Source organism: Cadophora gregata, assembly GCF_030347475.1.
Source record: "Cadophora gregata isolate MNR1 chromosome Unknown scaffold_1, whole genome shotgun sequence".
Lineage (NCBI taxonomy): Eukaryota > Fungi > Ascomycota > Leotiomycetes > Helotiales > Ploettnerulaceae > Cadophora > Cadophora gregata.
Window position 1 is genome coordinate 75,061 of NW_026695924.1, and position 15,528 is coordinate 90,588.

General features: G+C 47.3%; 7 protein-coding genes across 8 annotated transcripts; 1 reads left to right on the plus strand and 6 right to left on the minus strand.

The window, feature by feature from the left end:
* Window positions 1-1,770: 1,770 nt before the first annotated feature.
* Window positions 1,771-3,582, minus strand: ONS95_000016 (uncharacterized protein). Its single transcript, XM_058493152.1, has 2 exons — window positions 2,363-3,582; window positions 1,771-2,273 (listed from the first exon to the last, which is right to left on the minus strand). Exons 1-2 carry the CDS (start codon window positions 3,332-3,334, stop codon window positions 1,956-1,958), a joined length of 1,290 nt encoding a protein of 429 aa, XP_058363352.1. The 5' UTR covers window positions 3,335-3,582; the 3' UTR covers window positions 1,771-1,955.
* A 185-nt stretch (window positions 3,583-3,767) lies between these two features.
* Window positions 3,768-6,313, plus strand: ONS95_000017 (uncharacterized protein). 2 transcript variants are annotated; one of them, XM_058493153.1, is made up of 2 exons: window positions 3,768-4,503; window positions 4,562-6,313. In XM_058493153.1, the coding sequence occupies exons 1-2, from the start codon at window positions 4,354-4,356 to the stop codon at window positions 5,936-5,938; spliced, it is 1,527 nt and encodes a 508-aa protein (XP_058363353.1). In that variant the 5' UTR covers window positions 3,768-4,353; the 3' UTR covers window positions 5,939-6,313. The 2 variants fall into 2 exon arrangements, with proteins under 2 accessions (XP_058363353.1, XP_058363354.1); XM_058493154.1 differs by having other exon boundaries at window positions 4,181-6,313.
* Window positions 6,314-6,357: 44 nt separating this feature from the next.
* On the minus strand, window positions 6,358-7,756 carry SKI6 (Exosome non-catalytic core component). Its single transcript, XM_058493155.1, has 2 exons — window positions 7,385-7,756; window positions 6,358-7,221 (listed from the first exon to the last, which is right to left on the minus strand). Exons 1-2 carry the CDS (start codon window positions 7,684-7,686, stop codon window positions 6,744-6,746), a joined length of 780 nt encoding a protein of 259 aa, XP_058363355.1. The 5' UTR covers window positions 7,687-7,756; the 3' UTR covers window positions 6,358-6,743.
* A 1,261-nt stretch (window positions 7,757-9,017) lies between these two features.
* Window positions 9,018-9,479, minus strand: ONS95_000019 (uncharacterized protein; the record flags this gene model as incomplete). Its single annotated transcript, XM_058493156.1, has 1 exon — window positions 9,018-9,479. The coding sequence occupies one exon, from the start codon at window positions 9,477-9,479 to the stop codon at window positions 9,018-9,020; it is 462 nt and encodes a 153-aa protein (XP_058363356.1).
* Window positions 9,480-9,774: 295 nt separating this feature from the next.
* Window positions 9,775-10,650, minus strand: ONS95_000020 (uncharacterized protein; the record flags this gene model as incomplete). The annotated part of the gene is made up of 2 exons (XM_058493157.1): window positions 9,775-10,198; window positions 10,253-10,650. The coding sequence occupies 2 exons, from the start codon at window positions 10,648-10,650 to the stop codon at window positions 9,775-9,777; spliced, it is 822 nt and encodes a 273-aa protein (XP_058363357.1).
* A 338-nt stretch (window positions 10,651-10,988) lies between these two features.
* AYR1 (NADPH-dependent 1-acyl dihydroxyacetone phosphate reductase) lies at window positions 10,989-11,639 on the minus strand (the record flags this gene model as incomplete). The annotated part of the gene is made up of 2 exons (XM_058493158.1): window positions 10,989-11,248; window positions 11,297-11,639. 2 exons carry the CDS (start codon window positions 11,637-11,639, stop codon window positions 10,989-10,991), a joined length of 603 nt encoding a protein of 200 aa, XP_058363358.1.
* Window positions 11,640-14,444: 2,805 nt separating this feature from the next.
* ONS95_000022 (uncharacterized protein) lies at window positions 14,445-15,104 on the minus strand (the record flags this gene model as incomplete). Its single annotated transcript, XM_058493159.1, has 2 exons — window positions 14,445-14,603; window positions 14,658-15,104. 2 exons carry the CDS (start codon window positions 15,102-15,104, stop codon window positions 14,445-14,447), a joined length of 606 nt encoding a protein of 201 aa, XP_058363359.1.
* Window positions 15,105-15,528: the final 424 nt, after the last annotated feature.

Here is a 15,528-nt window from a genome sequence, read left to right on the forward strand (position 1 = left end):
TTGTGAGACGGCTGAAAACCTTATAGGTTCTTGGAACTACGTAGGTAGCTTAGTAAGACAATCACGTGTCGTCCCTTAATTCTCCTTCCCCTATCGTTCACATCCTACTTTACTTTATACATGTATAACAAGCCCTCAAGTAGCTAACGTAAATACCTGATCCATCTCAATACAGGTTATAATGTTATAAAAGATACTTGTTGCAGGTTCAATGGCCGGGTGAATGGTCATGTGACTCCCAATATGGGCGTGGTTTGGAAAACTCCTCATGGATAGACCCTCTCTCTACACCTGACCCTTAATATAAGAGATACACCTTCCATCTATCTTACAGTGAGCGATCTTCTATAGTAAAACGACACCGCCACGTGATCAGGGGAACATCAATTCCTTAGACCGCGCAACCTCTTTACTTAACTCCTCTATGTAACTACACAACTACGTAATTTGATATAGCAGATGACAGAGCTCAATGTGCCCCTTGCAGGCGATTCCGACTGCGCGCGCAACTGCGGTGACGCTTACCTGACCCTGAACCTGTCTGTATTACCTGCCTGACTTGCTGTTTGACGTATAAACGATATTAACAGCTCACAAGCTTTGATACAGTTGACAGGATACCCTTAGCAACGTGTCGCGCGTGTGTTTTACGTGTTCAAGAAGACTATTAAGTTTGAATAGGCAAGCTATTGTCTGATTCTCTAGCTGTTTGACAATTCCGGTTTTAATAAGGGCAGCAAGTAGTAGAGAGAGCCCTTCAGAATCGATTAAGACTTAAACAACAAAAGGCATGTTAGTACAAGGGGTTCCACAGGAGTGAGACATAGCAGAGAGGTCTGTATGCGCAGTGGAAGGGTTACAAGGATCCGCAAGAAGGCGACAAAGATCCAGAGGGTTACATAGATAGAGAGGATACACAAGAGGACTGGGAGGATCAAAGTCAAGAGGATTCGGATACTCAAGAGAGCTTCACAGACCTAGGAAAGCCTCCGTAAAAGCCTCCGCAAGACTCTCCGCAAAAGCCTCTAGAAGTGCCTTCGACTCAGATATGCTCTTTGTGTAATCAAAAAAGCCTTTACCTAACTTTAGTAGTAGGTTTCTTACCTGTAACAGCTGTCGAGAGCAAAACAGAAGGAGTAATAAGGCTCGAAGGGATAGGAATAATCAAATAACATAAAAGCAAAGGCACGCTTACGAGTTGGATCGGTGCGAGCCTGCGAGCGACGATTCGACTAAAATCAACATTAAAAGAGCATTTATTTACAGTAGGTTTCCCTTAGAAACATGATGATTTACCTGTGTACTTGAAAAGCAGGGTTCCCTGGCCCTACTTAGAATAACACTAAAAGAACATCCATTGACAGTAGGTTTCCCTTAGAAATGCGATGATTTACTTATGCATTGGACCGTAATAAGGTAGCATAGGTGACAGGCTTAGAATAACATTAAAAGAACATTCCTTTACAGTAGGTTTCCCTTTAAAACGCGATAATTTAGCCATGAACTAGACTCTTGCGAAGCGAGGTTCCCTGGCCCCGTAGCTTGCGGAGGGCCGCCGGGGAGAAGACCTCGTCCTACAGTAGTGGGATGTAGCTATCTTCATGTTAATAGCAGGGAGCTGTCTGGGCATAATACAGACGAAAGCTCCGTTTCCCTTCTTTTTACCTCTCTTTCTCTTATTCCTCCGTTTCTCTGTTCTGGTATACATAAGATGATTTATCAAGGGGTACTGTTCGCCATTAGTGTTGGTATCGTACCGGTAAACAAATATTCAATTCAAAGGTGTTCAAAAGTGTGTATTGTAAAGAGTATCTAAGGGTTAGAATATATACCACTCCCCGAATGGCCCCCGGCTAGCCTCCGAAAGAGATCCGTCCTACAACTGGGATTACCCGTTCCCCCTGATTGCCCCCTATATTTCCACTCTACAGGTCTACGGACCAACGCTCACCAACTCACTTCTTCCCAAACTTAGCCCTGATCTCCTCTTCGCTGAATCTCCTGGTCTTCTTCTTTAATATCTCTGCCAGCTCGACTTGTGTCATACCTATTTGATCTCCAATCGGGACCATCTGTTGCGCTAGGTACATATAATTCTTCGTTAATACTCTGAATGTGATCTCCATGTAATCAATATTATGGAAGACTAAGGCGCCTTCTTTAGAGTAGCGCTCTTTAGCTTTGAGAAATGCGTGTGGGTGGTCACGCCAGTGACGGCGTGGATTGAGGTGGTGAGAAGTGTGGTAGCCATCGTTGAAGCAGAAGCGGTTGGACTGTGATGTGTTAACTTTGTATTTTGGAGTGATAATAATGATATCCTCTACAGGATGTTGACACCGGGAAGATAAGGAGATACACTTACAGGAACATCAATCAACGTGATACTCGACCGAAAGTCCGAGTCAGGCTCCAAATCATCAACAAGGGCATGCTGACCCCAATTCCCAAGCATGAGTCCAATACGCATGATTAAAAACGGAAGCAGGAAAACAAATAGCGCGGGCTTGAATTGCCATCTGGCGAGGAGATACAAATATGTGTATGAGGCAAACTCTAAGGAGCTAGCCTTAAAAGCTAAGTTATATTTCCGTTTGTTGATGAAATACATTGGGAGATCAAACCAGCATAATAGCAAGAACCGAGCTTCATATTGAAAGAAACACCATATAGAATCTCGCTGGTAGCGGATTGTTGTTGAGAGATCGTCAGGTCCATTCCCTTCGACATGGTGGGCTTTGACGTGATGGTAGTAATAAGAATCCCATGTATGGCCCATGAGTGGCTCGAGAACGTATGGAAATGCCCAATCGAAAGTAGCGTAAGGTTTGGCGAGGACTCCATTGTTATGAATATGGTTATGCATCATGAGAGTAAAGCCGCCAGAATACCACACCGTAATGAGCAAATGTATTATGCCATGAATATAGGTGAAGTTTCCAAAAAACAGATACAAAGCACTCGGTATTAAAGTACAACAGTACATGATAATATGCGAGAGAAAAATAACATCTGTTTCGTGGCGTACCACTGTCCTCGCCCACGTGATGTAATTGCAAAGAATTACAGAACGAATGGAATTGATTGTCTTGTTGTCCAGGTCTGCAAGCTTGTAATCCCAGGTCGAGAATACGGTAGGCTGAAAGTCTGGATCTTTTGGATTGCTCATACTCTCCAAGAGCTTGAGAGAGGGGCGGTCTTCGCCCAGCGAGGGCTTAGCTCCTCCCTTGACATCTTTGATATCCTTGTACAGTTCCTCAAGGACGATATTATCCGATAGAGTAAAGAAGGCTTCGTCAGGTCCCTTCTCGACGATAGAAGGCTCTGGGCCGCCCATTGAGGTTGAACTTGAAAGAGTTGAAGATTTAACAAGGGAGAAAGGCTTATTAGAGATGAAACTTTAGGGACCAAAACAAAGACTGCGATGTAAAAACAGGTAATTATGTCTAGCGATTCTCAAAGCAGAGAAGAGAATCGGCGGTGGCGAGAAAGAGAATACGTCTAGAGTGGTTTTTTAGTGGCGCGTGTTCGTTAAAGACTTGAGAGCTCGAAAATATTTACTAGGATTAGATAGGCTTGAAACTGAAGAAGTGGGCTTTAACTGGGACTCGGACGCCTCGGACCCTGGAAATAGATGCCGGCTGTGGTAGGCTGCCCGTTTAGTCCTAGCTTACCTAGTAGTGCGGCAGGGCCACCTGATTTTGGTGCTTGGCGTACCATGGAAGGGACCGCGGGACTGAGTACACTATTGTACCTACAATTGTTGCGCAGTCGATAATCAAGTTACTGTCTTGGGACTATTAACATTTTTCTAGGTAACTGTTGGCTATTAATTTTGATTTGACGGTTTTAGGACAGAGTACCCAGGGCAGCACTTTCCTTTAAGGTAGTGAAGGGAGGTCACGTTACCAGTGCAGCTGGGCGGTGGTACTTAGAGAATCTCAACCGTCACTCCTTGACATCATCAACAACACACCACTTGGAATTATTACGATAACTACACTCTTTAGAGAGATTCTATCTAATCTATTCTGTTTTCCGCAGGCATCACGCCCCACCAACGCCGAAAGCTCACCCCTGAAAGCACTAACTGCTGCCCCTGGCTAGCGCTTCCCCGGATTTCAAACACGCCAAAGTGGCCTTTTCGTCCCCTCTTCTGCTTTCTTACACCTTGCCATTGCCATTCACAGCAAAGGACAGCTTGTCACTATTCAGAGCTGCAGTCAGCACAACAGGCCACTTCTTTTAATCTGCCTCCTCTTCTTCCTTTCTTCTCTACCAATCTATGAATTAAGTCCCTCCAGCTGCTACAGCTCAGTAGTACGCCAACCAAGCCAAACAAATCAATCCAACAGGATGGTCCACACGCAAGCTCTTGCCGTCGCGGCAACAGCTCTCCTCGCAGCTCTCCCCGTCAATGCCGGACTCTATGGCAAAAACAGCAAAGTCATCCAGCTCGATGGCAAGAACTACGACCGCCTGATCGCTCAATCCAACTACACCTCCGTACGTCCCCTCCTCTACCCCGCAGACAGACTTCCAGGCTAATCACAAACGCAAACAGATTGTCGAGTTCTACGCCCCATGGTGCGGACACTGCAAGAACCTCCAACCCGCATACGAGAAGGCAGCGGCGAATCTACAAGGTCTGGCAAAAGTAGCAGCCATCGATTGCGACGAGGAGATGAACAAGCCCTTCTGCGGCCAGATGGGTGTACAGGGTTTCCCGACTCTGAAGATTGTCAAGCCAGGCAAGACACCAGGACGACCTATCGTTGAACCATATGATGGACCACGAACAGCGAAGGGAATAGTGGATGCGGTGATTGACAAGATCCCCAACTTGGTGAAGAGAGTGGATGACAAGACTTTGGAGGCGTGGCTGGCGGAGTCGAATGAGACCGCCAAGGCGATCTTGTTCTCGGACAAGGGCAAGACGAGCGCTCTGCTAAAGGCTATTGCGATCGATTTCAAGGGCAGCATCAACGTTGCGCAGATTCGGAACACGGACAAGGAGAAGGCGTCATTGGAATTATTCGGCATCTCGAAGTTCCCCACCCTGCTACTCCTTCCAGGAGGCAAGGAGGCAGAGGGAATCGTATACGATGGAGAGATGAAGAAGGAGTCCATGGTAAAGTTCTTGTCTCAAGCAGCAGAACCCAACCAAGACCCCGCACCCGCAAAGGTCAAGGTCAAGTCCAAATCTAATGACTCCAAGAAAGCGTCGAAAGCCAAAGTAGAATTCGAAGCTTCTTCCAAATCCCAAGCATCAGCCGAAGGAGAGACCGGTGGCCCAACTGCAACAGACGAGACAATTATCGACTCCGCAACCGAATCTCCCCAACCAGAAGTCGAGTCCGAGAAGCCCGTCGTCCTCCCGGCACCACCGATCCCCATCCTTGCCACAGAAGCAGAACTCGAAAGTGAGTGTCTCGGCCCGCGCACAGGGACATGTATCCTCGCTCTTCTGCCATCTTCACCCGATGAAGTGGCCGCCGCAGCCGTAGGATCCCTCTCCGAAATCGCACACAAGCACAAACAGCACGCGCGGAAACTCTTCCCCTTCTACATCATCACCGAACACAACACAGGCTTCAAAAAGATCAAAGATTCCTTGAAATTAGGCTCCAGCATCGAAGTCATCGCCATTAACGGCCGTCGCGGATGGTGGAAGAAGCTGCCTAGTGCAGGGGAGACGGTCGTCGAGGCGGAAGTGAGCGAGGAGACGGTGGAGAACTGGGTTGATGCTATTCGGTTGGGTGAGGGTGCGAAGAAGAAGTTGCCGGAGGGCTTGATCCCTGAGGAGCCTGAGGTGGAGGAGAAGGTTGAGGAGCAGGAGCCGATTGTGGCGGAGGCGGGGAAGGAGACGACTGTTACGGTTGAGGAGGTTAAGGTTGAGGAGACGAAGGTTGCTGATGCGGAGGCTCATGACGAGCTGTAGGTTGTGATTTGAGTTGAATGGACGGAGATATCGAGGTGTAAAATACAATAGCTTTGGAATCAAATTCTGATAGCACTTTCTCAATTGCACTTTTCGATCGACCTGATATGAGCTTGCCTCTTGGAACGAAGCGTCAATTCTGCGACGAAGCTGGTGAAGGTTTGGCGGGCTGCTCGCAAGACCTTAGATAACATCTCGTAATATACCCATGATCCTCCGGCCTCTTCAATAATATTGAGCTAGGAGGTAGGTAAGAGACAGCCAAGTACTGACTGACCATTGAAGGAATCAAGCTCATATGCAGATTTATCTAATGAAAATCCATCTCAGTAGTCGATTGGTTGGGAGAGGTGACACTGAATCGAAATGAGAAAGAAACCACATTACGTTCACATTCATGGGTTGACCAAGATATTCGGGAAGACTTTTCCTTGATTTAGATCTACACTACAATTTTTCGACTCCTGAACGCCAGGGTATCATGCTCGCTCTCCTCTATGCAGCCATTGCCTCCCTCTATACCCAGTCTAGTATCTGTGAAAACCCTTCTGCTGCTTTCGTACTCTTCGGTGTTCGATGTCCCAGTCTAGCACTTGGGTGCTATGCAACTTTGAACATCGACACAGCCAGTGCCAATGTCTTCAGGCCCAGCGTCTGTAGCCATTCCTCCGTATTTTCTCCTCCCATCTCACACCACTAACTTCCAATTCGGTACCTCTGAGCTATAAACCCTTTTCCAGCATGCTGCATTTCAACCATCCCCAGCCTCTATTGCGTATTCCCAGATTCCAGCACGTCTAGAACCCTATATCTTACTCCCTTCCAAAATTCTCGCTCCCCTTTCCCTAACAACCCCATCCAGGATCTCCCTAACCTGCTTACACCCATCCACCCCTACCGCAAGCATACCCTCCAATCGTCCCACCTGCACCCTACTCTCCGCCACCAGCACCACAACATCATCCGTCTCACCCACCGTCGCGACCGTCAAAAACGGCAACTCCTGCTCCTCCATACCATTCAAATCCAATAACGGATCAGCCTTCTCGTCATTCGAGGAATAAGAAGAGGTCGAACCCGCCGTGCAAGCGCAGATGTAATCCCGCATGGGGATACCGGCGTCGATGAGAGCGAGGGTGGAGGCGTTGAGGAGGGCGGCGAGGAGGGAGCCGTCTTGGGAGAGGATGTGGAGGGAGAGAGTGATGGTGCTGTGGGGGTAGAGGTGTGTGAAGAGGGTGTGGGAGAAGGCGGAGGAGATGGTGAGGGACATTTCGGTGAGGCGTCTGTTTGAGTCTCGCATCAGCTAAAGCCCACTTTGAAGTATCTCGAATCCAGTCCCATGCTCCAATTGAAGCTCCATTTACATTGGAGGCAAATTTCATGTCGAATGTGTCCAGAATTATAGGGCAAGAGGGGAAATAACCTTGGAAAAGAAGAAAAACTCACTTGTCACCTCTCCCCCCAGCACTCTTCTTCCTATCCACACCACTAAACCCCGCAACACTAATACCCACCTCTATACTCGCCTTGTCTCTCTGTCCTCCCCCAACTCCTCCTCCTCCTCCAGATCTCCCCTCACTCGGCCCACTAACCGTGCATATCACCTTGGTGTTTCCCATCTCGAGGTACGAGCTTCCGTCTGCAGCAGCTTGGGTCCGCATTTGTGCTGTTAGGCGGCGGAGTTCGTTCCATCTGCGGCCGTCGAGGCGGAGGAGCGCGAGCGAGTAGGTGGATGTGTCGAGTGGCATGTTGAGTAGTGGATTGGATTGGGTTGGGGATATTGTGCTCTGGTGCTGGGAGGGGAAAGGAGTGTCTTGGTGGGGTTGGCGAGAGACGCGGAAACTTTTTTGACGCGGCTGAGGTGGAGGCGCTTGTGGCTGGAGCTTGGGCCAAGAGGGTGGATTTCAACGACGACCATTCTTCTCCTCCCTCTCTCATGATTGACTGCTTGTGATAACTCTTTCTGATATTTCTCTTTGAAAAGCTTGGCTACTTTTCTAAAGTTCTTTGAAGTTTACCTTCTTATCTCTCTTCCCAGGTTGGGTTTAGTGCAAGCTGGCTCGTCCAAGCTCTTCTCCTGATCATTCACGTATCCAGCAAGTTCGAGGTCAACAAGCACAGCACCGAGCCCTGCCGAGAGATGATGGCCCTGCTGCGGGTAACTCTTGTGTCATAGCACTGGCCTTTGTTTTTGTTCATGCCTCTGAAAATTCTAATCATCCGCGTAGCTGGAGTTTTGGTATTGGAATCGATACTGATTGCGTCTTCTGTCAGTTCTCATTTTCTTGCTCCCCCGTCGGTTATTACTGCTTCATTTCTATCTTAAACGGCTTCTTCAATCCATTTGTTGTCAAAATTTCGGATGAGCTGCGAGTTTTCGAAATACCAGTTTGCTGTATTTGTTCTTACAACTTACTTCCTAGGCGGTGGAGTTACACGACTCCAAAACAGAATGTACATCTTGCAATCTCCCAACCTTAGCAAAGACTAAGATTAAGCTGGATGGCTACGCAGTTTGAGGTAGTCTGGATGTTGTCGTCATTCTTGCATCGTTTTGTATCTTACTTTTCTTTCGACGGCACATTTATGTTTAGTAGATGGAGTTGTTTAACGTGGAGGTTGCAAGTGCACCATATCAGATGGGTTTCAAGAACCTCCTAGAATTGAACAGCTGTTTGTAGTGCCCAGGGAAAGATCCATTCTTCCTGGTTCTACTCTACAAACCACAAGTCACAATGTCACCTCTCTGCTATTCCCTGGTACTTTACCAAATATTTCCAAACTCTTCCTGCGGTGTCCATCGGTATTTCTCTGGGATCTCAAGAAGCTGCTAAAGTCCATGAACCATGTGTCCCTTCGATCTTTGTTTGGCCTCCTGACTTTCTTGAGGTATGCACTTTCGGAGTCTTTGGAAGATCGAGTCGATCGACCAAGAATCTTGGGCCAGCTTCCAGCTCCAAAATATTCTTTGGATTGTGATAAGCTCGGTTCGCAACATGTCCAGACGAGCAAAATACGCCTGGAAGAAACTGTACCAGTCAATGCACTGTCAGCAGCCAATAGAGAATCCTCGAAACCATTACCCCGAATACTTTAATGGAAACCTCTGCCCCACCAGACCTGCCTTCACCTCATGGATACGATCCTCCATCAATCTCAAGTCCTCCAGCGCCGCCCCCAAATAGTCCAACCGCCCTTCTACAGTGTAATAATCTTTCTTGGGATCATCGCCCTTGTGCTTTTTTCGTAGCTCCCGGTCAATCTTGTTTTTTATGTACTGCCTGATCAATCTTTCCAGATCTTCCGGCGAATTCGATTCTGGTTTCGTGATGTCGCCGAAGAGCATGATTTGCACCATGACGTGGGGCATGTTCTCGAGGTTAAAGTTGAAGATCCAGTATCTGGGCCGTCCTTTGTACAGTTTTGTGGCTGCGTCTCTGGCCGCTTCTGTCAAGCGCCTCACGTCATTGACGAGGAGTGGAACTTCAGAGGAGGAGGAGGAGACGAGGTAATCTGGGGGGAATCCAGTAAAATTTGGCATGTTGAGAGATAGTGATTGTGGGTAAAATGATGTCGTGTACTCAGCTGCATTCAGTGCTTATGGGACTCGATGATACATAGGCACAACCTCGATGATTCATATTGGAAGGAGCAACCATCTCAACTCGGAGCAGAATGGGCTTCTGTTTTTCGGAAGTAGCGACATGAATCAAATCTTTTGCATGTGTTTTCACGACCAGTAAGGATTTAAGGCTTGTATTTAGCACTGCGATGTTGACTCTGTACAAGGTTTCAGAGCATGAGATTAATGCCAGTCTTTTTAGGTATGAAAACGCTCAAGTAAATGCCACATCAACCACAGACTCATGAGTGATCCACACCATATCCCAAAATGTCTTCACGCACCGTGTAAGCCATTTCGTTGTGTACTGGATAAAAGTATCCTGGCTCTCATCCTCGTAATAGTAGTTGCTCTCAAATCCCTCCTCTTCCAAAACCGTCTCATACTCTTCAGCCTTGTGATCATCATTATCATGGTCCGCATCGCTCCTGATGATCAAACTGTGCATGACACTCACGTGCCGCTCGTCCTCGAGAATGCAGAGTTTGGCCTCGTACTTGAGCAAGTGTCTGAGAGAATGAAGTGACCCTTTGATATTGAAATCAGAAACAGATGCTTGGTATTCGATATGCTTCCTGGATACATCCGTTACGACATCTTCGAGTACCCTGAGGATTTGGAGATAATTAATTATATCGCTGACAAAAGTTAGTCAGGAAGTACAGCCACCTTGCTAGGTTCCAAGAACTCACCATCTCTGCTCTTTGGTAAGCCCATTATCAGATGGACATATTTCGACAAATTCCTCCCAATGGTCTGAGGTATAAATCGTTAAGCACATTTTCTTTCTCTCTTTCATGGTTCCCTTCAAGGATTTGTCCAGTACAACACCTCGCTGGGCAATGGTAAGAGGAAGGAGAGTTTCCAAAACTCGTGTGAGTATCTCGTCCAGAATATTTCGGTGGTGCGAAGCAGGATTAAATAAGTGCTTGTCTGTCCACTGGATGAGATAATTCATGGCTTGGGGTATATTGGTGAGACTCCATGGGGTGGATGGATGATTGGTATGTCCAGTCATGACTGGTGGATGGTGGTCTTTAGTGGACAGGTAGAGATTTCCGAAGCTGTGGAGTTCTGTTGGGGATGGCATTTTCACCAATTTTTGAGATTCAGTTTGGGTATGATATTGAACAGTTATGCTCACTGATTGACAGCTGTCCAGAATTTATGTACTATATTGCGGGCAGAATTATGATAATGCCAGCCCAAAAGGACATGGAAGCTACACCTCTCGGTCTCAGTGTCGGTACCAAAATTCGCACTACCTAGCTCGTGATGGAAGCTACTAGCATTAGTCTGCTACCATCTTTACTTTGAACCAAATCTGAGAAAAGATAATATATGTACAGTAGCTATGACTCGACTTGTGCGATAATGGTCTATCCACGTCATCCCGAGATCGTACTATCTCGTGCCATCAAATTTCAATTAACTCTGCCCCACGTTACATAACAAAGGCTTATCCAAACCATACTCCTTTCTGAACATGAAACCGTAGAGCCAATGCAAACCGAGCAATTCTATAACCCACACCAATAGCGCATTCCCGCCAAGCCATATCTGCTTTGGAGGATGCTGCTGAGAGACTTTCTCAACAACTGTGGTAGTGTGTTCTCTCACCGGCATCACAGTCTTTCTGCCTGACCATGACTTATTGATAATGTCTCGAATGGATTCATATGGTGATCCTGGAGAGGATAAGCTCACTGGAAGAAAAATGGAAGACTGAAAAATACCTTGCGGCAACTTCTCCAGACACTGCTCCGCCATCGTCGTGCCTACCTCACCAGTCATGACATTGACGATGTAAATCCCCAAAGGTTCCAATTCGAGCCTGAGAACATCTGCATACATCTTGAAAGCTGCTTTTGATGCATCATAAAGAACTTGCGTCGGCATCGGCGCCACAGCCGCAACGCTGTTCGAAAACACAATCTTGCTCCCGAGACCAGCTTTCAATATCAGTGGCACAAAAGCCCTAGTCAATTCCACTACCGCGAAAAAAAATTCGTTTTGACGTCCATTCGGCCAGGGCCCAGTCGCTGTGGATAGCCATGGTGATGGAACGAACTCCTGCATTGTGATAGAGAATGTCCAGCTTTCCAGACGTAGCTTTGGAAATGGCATCAAATACAGATTTGATTGAGGTCGGCGATGTGACATCTATTTCGAGTAGGGTAATGTTGGGACTGTTGGACATCGAGGACATCTTGGAGAGAGTCCTGGCGGTAGCGAAGACGCGATAGTTTTGACGAGCGAATGCTAGGGCGAGAGAGAATGGCCAATACCTCCTTTACTGCAGCCTGTGATGAGAACCGACATGTTTGACATGTTTGTTCCAAAACGTTAGTGGGGGATGTACTGGTCTTACGAAATTTGCTTTGTGGGTAAATGAGGGCGGAATTTCGTGCCAGCGCGGAATATTCTGTGTGAATACTTCGAGATATATACTTTCCTCCAACCTCTTCAAACTCATCAACAGTTAAGAGTTATCAAAGGAACTTACAAAGCATATGACTTTCAAATTGGATCATTCGCGGACATGAATATTCTTGGCCTCCTTTCAGACTCCAGGCCCCCGGCCCCTGAATGTTTACACGCCTTCGCTAAACGCTCCTGCGCCTTTGTTTGGCCGCATCGCGATATTCTTTAGAGCCGGACTAGGTAGTCCTTGCCATTGCCAAGTCTGGAGGCGCATGTGAGCGAGTAGTCAGCAGCATCATGAGCTGCTAAATTTTGTCCTGCGGGACATCTCGTTGCCGACGGTAGCAGAAATACTGAGGCTGTGCCCTTGATGATTTACTCCAGCAGAGGACGGTTATGAGCGATGGGAATTGTCTTTCGAGCGATGCCAGCCAAAAAATTGTATAGCGCCAAAACTGCATACTGTTATCGGAGATGAGCCGTCGTGGAAGGCTTTCTAGAGGGTGTGGAACATGTAGGAAAAGAAAGATACGGGTATGCTGTTTCATACCATGGGTCTAAGTAATTCTCATGTTTACAGTGCGATGAAACCCAACCGAGCTGTAAGCAGTGCACCAAGGCTGAGTGGGTCTGCCCTCAATACGACGATGTAACGGGACGACTCTTCCAGAACTGGACAGTGACGGATTTCAAGGAAAGTTCGTATCCTGGAGCTGACCATAGTGAAAATGCTGCCGCAGAGGACCCAAGCACATATATCCCGTGCAGCACGATGAAATGCAACATTTGAGCACAAGTTCACCTCCACACATTATTCAGCCAGTAAGTGACCGAGCAATCGATCTCTTCCTCGCCTCACACGTACCCCGCGATACAGTGTTTGTCAGGGGATGCTTCGAGTACCTCCAGAGTTCAGACTCGGTAATCGTCGAGACCCAAGCTTCTCCGCTACTGTAGCCTTAATGCAGCAGCTCTGGCGGCATATGGTAACACGGTCCAATCGACTGAGATACTCATGCAAGGCTCGATCAACTCTCGGAGCTGCTATTCGCTGCATCAACAAGGCTCTGATGACCCCAGACGAGGCGATCAAAGACACGACGGTGATATCCATCATGCTGCTAGCTACATTTGAGACAATCACTTGCCAAGATCAAAAGTCTTTGAAGGACTGCGATATGCATACGAAGGGTGTTACGACAATCATTGAACTCAGAGGACACAAACAGTTCCGTACAAGGTTAGGGATGCAGCTATTTGTTCAGATGTGCGGAGATATATGCCGTGGATGTTTGCAATGGTCGGTTCGGGTTCCGCCCGTGGTGGTTGCAGCCAGATCCCACGCAGCCGCACTCCTTGGAGATACAGACACTGCCTGTATGCTAGGAGATCTGATCATTCATTTGTGGAGTTCAGAGCGAATGTGAAAGAAAAAGTACTCTGCACGCCGAATATCATCATCACTGCTGCTCTGGATCTGGATACAAGTCTATACACCCTGGCCATTTTTCTTCCCATCGAACATAGGTTCGATATTATGGAGCTACACTGCAACGTTGAATTAGTCTGTGGTGGCTTCTATCACATCTACCCCAGCTTCTGGGCTGCCTACTTCTGGAATAACCTGCGTACCTGCCGCATACTTTTGCAACAAGAGATCTGTCGGCAAGCAGAACTAGCAGCCATTCCAGATATACTTCGGCAATCTAGATCGAGAAGCCTCATTCAGCAGCTAGGCATGGATATTTGTGCAACTGTTCCACAATACTCAGGCTACGTCCCTCTCTTGGTCCGACAGGATTGTCTGTCAAGGCACTCTCCAAAACTGTTGCCTGGGTCATCGGTACATGCTCATGCTGTTTGCAGCCTTTTTTGGCCATTGTTGATTATTGGCCATTGTTGATTGTTGGCCATTGTTGATTGTTGGCCATTGTTGATTGTTGGCCATTGTTGATTGTTGGACAAAATACAGAATTTACTGACCAAGGTCGGTGGATTGTTGATCGATCTCGAGAAATTGGACGCTCCACTGGCATAAATCAGGCATTTACTCTCGCGGACGTCTTGGAGAAACAGGAGAAGATCCATCTTTGGGATTGAATGAATGGTATGGGATAGAAGATATCAGCGGCATGGATTGGATAGAGGTGTCAGGTTTATGAATGCTCTAATTTCCGGACGTCGCTGCCTGAACAGTGTCTGAATATCAACACAGCCAGACAGTTATATGGCGCTTTTTTCACACTTCGCTTTGGAACATCACGGATTTGAAGTTGTAGATTTATTTATGCCACGAACTATAAGGATATTGAATTAGGACGTTGGTTTTGCTTCCCCGTATACCGCTTTCCTAATCTGGATGCCTTTCGTTGCCCAACCGAATCCCAAGACGAAAACAATCATAAAAGGTAAAGTCGTCTCCAACAGCAACGCCCCCGCTTGACCAGAGAGAATAATGGTCTACAAGTCAAATGCATTTGATAGGTCTTCATTACCCAGGGCTCGCTGAGCTTTCTTGACCTTGTTGCCAAAGACCGATGCAGCGACATCCTTCTTGATCTCGGACACTACTTCAGAAGTGGGAGTGGCTTTTGGCTCAGTAGTCGTTGGCGTATTTTTCTTCTCAGAAAAGTTAGATGTAGTACAGAATGCGATTTTCTCACCAATACTTACTTGACTCGAAGCTGGCGTTGGCAATGGTTGGGGGTTGCCATATAGGTATTTGTTCTGGAAGCGACCATGGCTCTCCCGAAACTTATTAATCTGAACCTCAGCTGAGGACGAGATCAATGCAGAGATCGTTTTCTTAGCTGCACCAGCGATCGAAGCTCTGGCTGGTGGGTTAATGCCGTAGAGCATGTCGGGTGTTGTGGCTGTGACACGGGCTTGGTCCTGAAGGGCTGGGGATGACAGTGGGCACGTTGGGGAATGAGGTATCTGCAAACCTCGGAACTGGATTTTAGGCTCTTTGGATGCATAAAGAGTTTCGTGAAGATGGACGAGTTTCACAGTGTGGATGCTGGCCGCTGGGGGTGTCTTGACTGCGGTCTGTGAGAAGCTGGAAGCCGCCTTGAGGTTGCTGGGCAGCTTCTGGCGAATGGTTCGGGTGATGGACATCATGATGAAGGAGGAGTTTCTTGCATTGAGAAAATGTGTGAAGTGAGTTTGGAGGGAATTTGTGGGTGATCGAGGTTTGTTGGTGATTGTCTTGTGGTTTGGGTCTGTGAAGTCACATCTTGGGGAGCGGGTGGTTTCTTTAATCCATGAACAATTGGATTTCTGACTGCAATTCGCAAATAAACTGGTGAATGATTCACAAACGTCTCTTGACAACTAAGTGTCCCAAACCGGAAAATAAATCGTTCTTTCATTGATATTAGTTGTAGAAGCGACTGACCGTCGCGACATAGTGAACGAGCTAGTGAATCAGTACCTTGAAGCGAAAAGGGGTGTAGGCGAGAATAGCTTCGTGGAGCGTGACCAAGCAACCGGCAAAGGTTCGCAACAAAAACTACTGGATGGTTTGCGGACACCATGTGATTCA